Genomic DNA, 10,331 nt, shown 5'->3' on the forward strand with positions numbered 1-10,331 from the left:
TGGGGACAGGCGGCTGGGAGGAGGGAGACTGAGAGGAGCCACTGTGGTGGAGCAGAGAGTTTATGGGGACGCGTCTGCAAGGCTGCTTGTGAGGTGGTGTCAGCGGCGCCTCAGGCCGGGGTCCCCGTGAGGATGCAGGTGCCTGGGCTGGGCATGCAGACCTGCTTGCGGATCCGGCCAGCAGGGTGGGAGCCCCTGGGCCCCGCCTGCCACCCTGCAGCACCAGCTGGCTCTCCTGGGCACCGGGCTGGGGTGGGGAGGGCCACGTCTCCCAGGAGGTCTGCCAGGGAACGCCTTGTCTTTGCCTGTGATCAGGCCTGAAGGTACACCTAGGATTTTAGCCTGGAGCTGGACTCCTCGGTGACTTTGTCATTGATCTTCTGAGGTTTCCAAGGGAAGAGGGCGTCCCAGCCACAGCACAGCCCTGAATCCAGCGGCTGCAGAAGGAAATCCGGGCTCTCATTTCCCCTTGCTGCCTCCTGCCTTTCCGGGCTCGGTCAGGGCCCCAGAGAGCTGCCCTCAGAGGGACAGTTTGTGCCGAAACCTCTTCAGAGAAGCCCCCCAGTCCCACCCCCAGCTCCACTGACCCTGGGGGAGCAGCCCTGGGCAGGTGCAGTCCCCTGTGCCGTGGCCTCCGTGGATGACACAGCCACAGGCCTGCCGGGGCCGGGGAGTAAGAGGCTGGCAGTGTGCAAGTGGCTTTATGGATACAATTTCTCACCCTTGCAATGATCTGTTCGTGCTGTGGGTGTCAGGACTGTTTCTCCTCAGGCGGGCAACAAGGGCACAAGGCCGTCGTACGTAGGCTTACCAAGTGAGCAACGCTGAAGTAAGGTCTGAGCCCCAGGCCTGGCCTTGCTGTGCCCCTGAGTTCAGAACTTCCTCATGGGCACAGATGTGCTCCAGAGGGTGCTGCTGCGTGTGGCAAGGACAGTGAAAATGCTCGGGGACCCTGTGGGCCAGGTTTCTATAGAGACACTATCCCCTGGCTCGGAACCCGGGGGTGGCTTGAGCAGCCGTCTGGGGGGATCGGGGCTCTGTGGCCACAGGCTCATCTTGTGGCCCATTGCTCTCCTCGTGCAGGTCAATGTCGGCATTCTCATCGCTGTGACCAGGGTCATCACACAGATCAGCGCTGACAACTACAAGATACATGGGGACCCCAGTGCCTTCAAGTAAGTTGGACTCTGGGCCATCAGCGGTGGACCTGCCTGCACAGAGCTATTTGGGGCTGGAGGGCATTGGGGAGACTTGAGCTCGAGTCCTTGCTTGGCTGTTCATCGCCTGACCAGGACCAGCCCTTTCCCAGCCTTGCTGCCGCATTTGTAGAGCAGGGGGTCTTATCCCTGGGGTGAGGAGGAAGATTCTAGATTCGGTCCTGCCCCAGCCCTCGCCATAGCACCCTCCATGCCTTGCTTTCCTAGCCATGGAGGGCTGTCAGTGCAGGTGAACCTCCTCAGGGTAGAACTTTCCGAGGAGCTCCAGGGCTGGTCCCTGAGGAGGCGCAGGTCCCTCTGGGGAGGGACCCGCCCACACCTCCCGGCCTCGAGGCATCCTGACCCCATCTCAGGGAGGGCTCCCCTGACTGCAGGGGACCGAAGACCCAGCACAGACTGGCTGAAGGCGAGGGGACGGATCCACAGAGCCCAGGAGGGAGTCTCGACCTGTTTGATCCAGGGGACCCCGCTCCTCCCCCATCCTTCATCCCGTGTCCCCGGTTGGCTTCCTGCTCAGATGGATCTGCCTCCTGGTGACACGGGAAGCCCCTCCATCCCAGGTCAGACGGAGGTCCTGAGGCTAGAGGCCCTGCTCCCCTCAGGTCACATGCTCAACCCGGAACCAGTCACAGCAGAATGGAAGTGCCCAGTTTGCCCGGGCCTGAGTCCCAGGGGCCATCCTGGCTCTGGGGGGCACTCAGCACCCCCAAACCGCAGGCCCAGGAAGTGGGGGAGGTGCTCCTCTCAGGGAACTTGGGGGCTGTCGTGAACATTTAGGACAGGGACACGAGGTAGCTAACCTTCTGTAAGTTACTTTAGCTACACTATATCTTTTCCGATCTGAGAGCAAGAGCAGTAAATATGTCAGCAGCAAATCGATTAGACAATTATTTTGTAATGAGTTCCCAACACCATGAATTGGACTGACAAGCAGCTCTGGCCCTTGTGGGTTTTCTCATCCCCCAGACACCTTCGAGGGCAGCGCCGTGGGGCAGGCAGGGCCTCCCAGGTCGGGGAGCACATTTCCGCGTCTCTGCAGAGCGTTGGCTGTTAGCCCAACCGCTGAGGACTCCCGTGTCCTGCACCTGACAGCCCAGGGTCCCACTCTTCCAAGGAGAGCTCGGGCGGTGCCTCTGGACAGCGGTGGCTCTGCAGTGTGACCCGGCTGTGTGATCTGTGCTGGGGCTTCTCCACGCGGCTCCATGGGGCCCCCTCACTGACTTCTGAAGTCCCCTATGTGGCCTTGTCCCCCGGGCTCCAGACCAGGCATGGAGGCGGCAACTGTGGCATCCTCGGATGGCTTCTGTGGCTTCTTCCTCCTCCCCCAGCCTTGGTTCCAATCTGGCCGTGTCCTCCATGCAAACCAGCTCCGCACGGTGACTAACAGGATGACGGGCTTCCGCAGGAGACTGAAGGGGCTTCCCCTCCTCCTTAGTCTTTGTTTCCTGGGGGACTCCAGACTCCCCAGAGAGGAGCAGGGAACGTTCCACTTTCACAAGCGAGATCCAGACTCCTGGGGACGGGTGAGGCTGAGGACCACGAGCACCCACCCACGAGCCGTGGGAGGAAGAGGGGGAGGCTCATGGGGACTGAGCCCCACGCGGGGCAGCCTGGGGAGCAGCGGGAGGGGGCATGTCTGGGCGGTATGTTCACCTGCCGGGGCCTCCCCCAAGGCAGGAATCTGCTCCTTCTGTGTGTGACGAGGGACCCCGGCAGCTCTGGCCCCATTAACATGAGGCCTCAGAGAGCGCCAGCTGGACATGTCTTCCCCAAGACCTTCTGTTCTGAGGCTTCCGTTTTTGAGAAAAAAATCGCACGGTTGAGACCCATTTCCCAAGCCTGCTCTTTTCACATACGGATTCTCTAATATGTGAAGATGAAGCTACGTCGTCCGTGAGGCTCGTTTCCTGGATTCTATGTTTTGACTGTACTGTCTTCAGGGAGATGTGGGGCTGCCGCTCCCTGGCAGCTGCCCTGTGGGGCCCTCCGCTGGTTTTCAGGGTTTGTGGCTGGGAGCTGGCAGGGCTGGGATCTGGGGTGTCCCGCCAGGAAGCTCGGCTGGCCGTGTCGCCCCTCCTCCCGGGGGTGCTGGGTGTGTGCTTGCACGTGGGCACACTCGTCAGTCAGTCAGTCACTCACTCACGCATTCGCTCCTGCATTCAACGGTCACTTCCCGAGAGCCCACGGGGCCCTGGCGCGGGGCTGTGCTTCAGGATCGTGGCGATGAAGCCCCAGCCCAGCCGCTGGGCGCTCGGGGTCTAGTGAGCGAGGCTGATGTGTGGTCAGTGCGCCCAGTGATAAGCACAGCTTTCCTCGGAAGCCCAGGTGCCGACCTTCCAGCGTGCAGAGCCGAGCCGCTGCGGAAGTCAGGGTAGACTGTGAGCAACGGGAAGAACAGCTGGGATCAGACAACATGTGGGCCTTGCCTCACTGGTTCAGGGGTTCCCTGGGAGCAGACTAGGAGCTAGCTCTGCTCCAGGCTTGCAGACGCAGCAGGGACCATGTCCACGGAGCCCATATTCTGGGAAGGAGCCCGTGAGGCCGAACCCGAGTGTGTGTCCTTCCCTGCTGGATCCACCCCTGGAGCCTTGGCTCTGCTGTGCTCTGTGGGTGCCAGGGATCAGCACTCCGACCCAGCCCTGCTGCCGCCTGGGTCAGGGTGATCAGCTGAGGGTGCCCCAGGGACATGATGGCTGCTGGGTGCCCTGTGCCAGCTGCAGGAGGGCAGAGGCAGAGCTGCTGGTTTGGCCCCGGGCTGGCCGGGCAGGGACCAGTGTCAGGTCCCGAGCGCTCTGCTCCCCAGCCGAGGTTCCCTGCAGGGTGGAGCTCAGTTCTGTCCTTCGGCAGGGCCGCGTCTGCTCCCTCTCAGCGGCCTCCCACTGAGAGGCCAGTGCCCCCCGGCCTGCCCCCCAGAGTGGCCGTTTCCATGTCCCTTTCAGGTTGACGGTAAAAGCCGTGGCCGTGCTGCTGCCCATCCTGGGAACCTCGTGGGTCTTCGGCGTGCTTGCTGTCAACAGCCAGGCCTTGGCCTTCCAGTATATATTTGCTGTCCTCAACTCCCTGCAGGTGAGTGCCTGTGGGACTGCCCGGCCGGCGGTCCGCTTCTGAGCAGATGCGTGTGCAGCAGGTTGTCACAAGTGTGGCACGGGGGCCCTCCTCTCTGCTCCCGCCACACATCCTGCGAGACCCAGCACGGGCACGCCCAGGGCCAAGGACAGGGGTATCGACAGAGCCCGCCCTTGGGTCTCCGCACGCAGGGCCGGTTTACAGCAGGCTGCCTCGTCGTGCCGGCCACTGTCGGTGGGAAGCACAGCGGGGCCTGAAAGGGAAGACGGTTGCATGGATGCCGCTCTGGAAAGGTCACAGAGATGGCGATGGCGTGTGCCCCGGGTCTGGGTTCACGTGTGTCCCCTGTGTGGAGGCGCAGAGAAGGGGAAGCAGCCTAGAATTCAGAGACTTGGGGTGCTCAGAGCCTGCATCCCCAGACCCACAACCCCCCCAAAGGAAGGGTGCAAGTGAGTGCCCCCACCAGCCGCAGCCCCACAGCTGAGCCTGAGCTGTATCCTGGTGAGTGTGAGCACGGCCCACCCACGGCGTCTTTGCTGCGCTCGGGGCCTTCCTGACCAGGGACTACATCTTACCAGAGCGAGAATGTGTTGCTGCTTCTAATTTGTAATAAGCTGCACACATTGTTTCCTTCCGGTTGTTCACCGGAGAAGGTGAATGTTTGTCCTGGCTGCAGCTGTTACGCAGCCGGGTCCCCGCGGCCCATCACTCATCCTCTGCATTCCAGTCCCTCCTCCACGATGTGGGATCCGTAACAGGACCCACTCCTCGGGCAGCTTCCACACTAAGGGAGCGAGCTCGGGGGGGGGGGTTGGCCAGTGCCGGACACACAGTAGCTGTCTTCAGAGTTTGGGGACATCCTCATTCTCGTGCCTGCTTCGTTGTTACCATCATGCTGTCTGGGAGGACACGAAGGCTCAGTTCAGTTGATTCTCAGATGTCCTCACCTTTGTCCATTGCCAGCATTTTACTCATCCCCGGGTCTGTCCTGCCTTTGTACCTTTGCCCAAACAGCACAGTGGGCGCAGTGGTGCCTGCCTCTAGGCTGGATTTCATGCTGGGATCTGGATGCCTCCCCTTCTCAGGGGCTCCAGACCGTAGGATTGTCAGCAGCTCACTTGCAGGCTCCCCAGCGGTGACCCACACCAGTGCCCATCCCAGAACCCACATGGCCTTGGGAGGAAGCTTTGGAGAGTGCTGTGACAAAATGCGAGGGCCTAATCCTGTGTTCTCCCCTTCCTCCCCAGGGGTTTTTCATCTTCCTTTTCCACTGTCTCCTGAATTCAGAGGTATGTCTGTTCTACTTCCTGGAAACACAGAGGTAGTTTTTCACTTCTGAAGGGCACAGAGCACAAAAAGTCTTGCCCCATCAGGCTGGTGTCTGGGCAGGCTTTGGTAGTGGTCACAAGTTGTGTGCTATAGACTGCTTTCCATCAGCCCTTCTCTTGCCTCCTGGTTGCTGAGTAACCTCCAGGCATCTCCTTCCTGGCCTCACACAGGCCCTCCTGGCTTTGCGGAGGATGGAGTGACAGAGATAGTGGGGGCAGCCAATCTGCAGCATCAAGACCTGGCTGGCACATTAGGGAGAGTAAGATGTAGCTGTCTTTCCAATGGCCCCCCAAAGGCAAGAGGAGGCTGTCTGGGGTGAAAGAAGGGGGTCTCCTGACCACAGGACTTGGGGGCACCATGTCCCTGCCCTCTGCAGGCATTGGGGCAGTTGGGAGTGGGCGCGTTCTCAGGTGCAGTCTGGACATTGACCTGCCATGCACTTGGCCACGGGGAGGGTGAAGGCTGCTCTAGACCCTGTTCCTCAAGACCCATACTTAGGTACATTGTGGGCTTGACATCTGAGACCATTTCAGGCTCAGTCATGGGGAGGCAGCTGTGGAGCAGTGAGTGGGAACAGGCAGAGGGGTGCTGTCCCATCTGCGCTATTTCTGTGGGAGGTCTGTTCATACAGAGATACAGGTCAGGCGGGGAGGGAAGGGATACTAGGGGCAGGAGGATGGCTAGAGGTGGGCAGGGTGAGTCGCTGAGGACAATGGTGACCAGTGATGGAGGGGAGCAGCTCAGCAGAGCTCAAAACTGAGGTTCACACAATGGGAAGCAGACATGGCCTTGAGCCATGCCTGGCCTACCCCATGTCTGCATTTGTTCCCTTGCTTGTCCTCTGTCCCTGCTCCCTGTCCCCTCCACGATTCCTTGTTGAGCATGACTAGTGTCCTGGCCAGAACTGGGATGAGGCCAGCAGGGAGCAGACCAGTCCCAGCTTCCTCGCTCCGTGGGCCCTGGTAGGTGGTGGGGACAGAGCACACCTGCCGACTAGGGCAGTGAGTCTGGACAGATGTTTCCAGATCCTGCCCATACACTGCTGCTGTCATTCTGGGACTTTATTTCAGCACAAAACCTAGAGGCCTTGGAGAACAACCTTTATTGTTGCCGTTTCCACCGCTGAAATGGCTTCTAACCATTCTCTGTTCTGCCTTCAAAGGTGAGGGCTGCCTTCAAACATAAAACCAAGGTCTGGAGCCTCACGAGCAGCTCCATCCGCAGTGCTAATGCAAAGCCCTTCAGCTCCGATATCGTGAGTGCCATGCAGTGTCGGGTCTGCACCACCTTCTCGCTTCGGTCCTGTCCTGAGCACCTGCACGCTTGCTCTCATGGACCCGCAGAGGCTCTGGACTTCTTCCTTGTTATCTGGAAAGTCCCAATGGCTGCTGGCCTTGGCTCGGGGCACCAGGCCTCTGCCCTCCTGGGCCTCCTAAACCCAGACCGTCCAGAGCGCATCTCCTTCCTTCCCTGAGCCTGACCTGGCCAGGGCCACATTGTGCATGTGGCTGCCCAGGTCGGTCGGGGCTTGGTGGTAAGACGTGGCCGCTGGTGCTTCCTGCTCAGCCTTTTTCATTCTTCACTTGGCCTGGGGGCTGCATGTGCTCCAGGGTGATGGTATGCCCACAGCGGGGTCTCTGTTCTGGGGGTATCCCGTGACCTCCCAGGGCCAGTACTTCTGCACGGACTTAGGAGGAAGGAAGATGAGCTGATGAGGAGGCAGGCACAGGGTGTGCTGCCGGTGTCCCGGGAGGCATGAAAGTCCCCAGGCACAGCCCGGCCTTCAGGGAGCTTATCTCCTGCACGGGTCTCTTCCCTCTGCACACACCTGAGGACTGGGTCTTGGTGCTCAGGGATCCCGACAAGCCTGTCATCTCCACACCAGGCTTGGTTCACCTTCCTCCTGTGGGAAGTGCAGATGCAGACAGGGCCCCAGATGCCTGGGGCAGATGACGTGTGTTCTAGCCGGGCCCAGGACCCCGTGCAGGGGTTCTGTCCTCAGGAGGGACTTCCTAGGCCGTGTTGTGTCGTAACCAACAACTGCTTGTTCTGTTTACTGACACGTGTGCCTGTCTTGTGTCTCCCTCTGGTGGGTAGAGTATGGGGATGAGGATATGGTTGGCACTGGTCACTCCTGTGAACCCAGACCTGCCGCAAAGGCAAGGTGTGCTCGGTGGGTGCATGTGGAGTGAGTGCATGGACAGACAGACAGTGTGAGTGAGCGTGTGTGACACCAGCTCCAGGAAGTGACAAGGAAGGAAGTCTGTGCAGAAGGCAGGAGCCAGTGTGCCCCCGGAGTTCAGCGCTCTCTTCCCTGGGGAGGCAACGGGGCCCTGATGGGCTGGAGGGGGCCTCATGCAGCTTTCTGGGCCAGCGCTTCTGCACTGCCCGGGGTCTGGTTTCCTGTCCTGGGAGCACGTCTTCAGGGTTCACTCGTTTGTGATTCGCAGATGAACGGGACCCGGCCAGGCACAGTGTCCACCAAGCTCAGCCCCTGGGATAAGAGCAGTCATTCTGCCCACCGCGTGGACCTGTCCACCGTATGAGCAGGGAGGCTGCTGACCGGCCGTCTTGCTGCTCAGACGCACCCTGCAAACTAAACACAGGAAACACTCTGCCTTCACCGTGGGACCCTCTCCTTGTTGCTGTCTGGGCATGGGGGTCCCGACCCCCTTGACAGGCGTCCTTACCTCTGGCCCTCCCCGTGTGACAGAGCCCACTGCTGGGCCCAAAGCCTGATGCACAGTAGGGGGTGGCCCTCCCAGCTCTGGTCCTCCCGTGGCCAAGTGACTGTCCCCTGGGGCACCTGCCGTGGGCACATAGGACCCTGGGGCGGCAGCACGTTGAGGGCAAGTTAGCCTGGGCGCTGTGATGGGGACTTGGGGCCAGAGAGGCAGGGTCCTGCGGGGGAGGTGAAGGCCCTGAGGCACCCCTGCAGGGTCAGGCAGAGGCGCATGGGGATGTCTACGGAGTGTGAAGAATGTCCTCAACCTGCTGAATCAGCCACAGCAAGCTCTGAGAAGAGGGCCCAGTGCAGGCTGGAGCCCCATGGGCCACCCTCGCCTTCCGGCTGCACAGGGGGTTGGGGTCGGGGGTGCTGGCTGCTCAGGGCCCATCTGTGGGAAGAGCCAGGTGGGGCTGCTGCGGGGACAGCTCCCAGCCCCCCCATCAGGGTTCTCTCCACACTGGTGGTCCGCCCCCCCGGGGGCCCTGCTGGGAGCATCTGAGCCCTCCCTCATGCCCACAGCCCCGCAGCCGGGCTTCCCATGGTCTCGCTTCCCCAGAGCTTCCTGCTGGTCACATACAGACCCGTTCTGTGTTTCCCCCCGGGCAGATGCCCCGGGGGGTAGTGAGCACACGTCCCGTGTGGCCACAGAGGCCGCTCACACTGTGGACCAGGGGAGGGTGACCTTACGGTGGCTGTGTCTTCCAGCTGCTTTCAGTTTGTGGACCAGGGCTGGGCCCCCAGGAAGTGGAGTGGCCATTACTGCTGTGTGTGTGGGCAAGGCCCCTGGGATACCAGGGCCTGTGACCTTAGATGCGCCCCCAGTGCCACGGAATATCGGGAAGCAGGCTGGGAAAGCTCAGACCGCGGCGTCCGCAGGGACAGTGTGCATGAGCCGTGAGGGTGAGATGTCCAGGCCTGTAGCTGATACTAGAAAGTCTTCTGTAAACTGTGACCGTGGTGGCACCAAGCCCTGCCCACCCCACACGCCCGCCAGGTCTCCAGGAGCCTTTTCCCTCTCGCCCGGGTGCCACCTGATCCCGACGATGGCTGCCGTCCCCCACAGGCATGTCCCATGCAGGGAGGGGTCCGACCAAGAGCCACATGTCGATCGCGGGGCAGCTGTGTTCTTGCTTCCTCACGAGGCCCCGGGGCAGCAGCTGGCCCAGCACGGGGTGACGGTGGCCGGTGACCTCTGTGTGGGCCCCAGGGACGGGCGGGGGGGCTGGAGTGCTGCTGAGACCCCTGGCGTGTCGTGAACAGCCCGGGTGTGCCCAGCCCCCACCCAGGCTTTTCCTCATGGTTCCTGAAACCGGATGGCTTGTACCTGCGCGTTGTAGCCTCGTCACGCGCGAGCCCTGAGGAGGGAGAGCACTGCAGTCCCGAGTCTGTGCTGGGGTCGCTGTCCCCTTCGTCTCTGGGGAAGCACGTTGAGTATGGAGCTGTCTTTCCTTTAGGTGGAATTCTTTGTTTTAAGCTCAGCATATTCGCTCTACACAGCTAACATATCAAGGGGAGTAATGAAGAAACCTTTCACTTCTAATGAAGGAGCGCGTGCACTTTATTTATAGGCTATAGATCTGGGCTTCTGCGGCATTTTAGTATCTGCACACAATTTGGCCAAAGACAAGAAATTGGGAAGAATCATGTGTTTACGGTAGTTCACAGCACAGGAAAAATGATGAATGCCACCAAGTAGTGAAAATATGTCGTGATTTTTTATGAAATAAACTCTCCATGTCCTGACGGTGATGTGTGGTCCTCAAGTTTTTGGCTTGTGTGAGGTGAGCGGGATGAAGTCTTAAGACAGAAATCTGTGGAGAAACACAGTGGGTGACATCCCGTCCTGGGATTCACCTGGCAGACATGTAGCCAGCACCTCCTGTGTGCCCAGCACGTCCCAGCTCTGGGGACACGGTGGCGGGTGACCCCTGGCTCTCAGGAGCCTCCCTCCCCCAGGCAGGGCGGCAGGGCACAAGCACCAGCCCCCGAGC

The 10,331-nt window shown here is 60.7% G+C and overlaps 1 protein-coding gene across 1 annotated transcript in view; it reads left to right on the plus strand.

The window, feature by feature from the left end:
* ADGRD1 (adhesion G protein-coupled receptor D1) overlaps nt 1-10,083 on the plus strand; it is a 122,932-nt gene extending 112,849 nt beyond the window's left edge. Inside the window, exons 21-25 of the mRNA XM_044243557.1 lie at nt 1,084-1,175; nt 4,157-4,283; nt 5,531-5,572; nt 6,775-6,867; nt 8,063-10,083. Of these exons, the coding sequence (XP_044099492.1) occupies nt 1,084-1,175; nt 4,157-4,283; nt 5,531-5,572; nt 6,775-6,867; nt 8,063-8,158 (450 nt within the window). The 3' untranslated portion in view covers nt 8,159-10,083. The remainder of the gene's footprint in view (nt 1-1,083; nt 1,176-4,156; nt 4,284-5,530; nt 5,573-6,774; nt 6,868-8,062) is intronic.
* The last annotated feature ends 248 nt before the right edge of the window (nt 10,084-10,331 follow it).

This window comes from Neovison vison, chromosome 3, assembly GCF_020171115.1.
Source record: "Neovison vison isolate M4711 chromosome 3, ASM_NN_V1, whole genome shotgun sequence".
NCBI lineage: Eukaryota > Metazoa > Chordata > Mammalia > Carnivora > Mustelidae > Neogale > Neogale vison.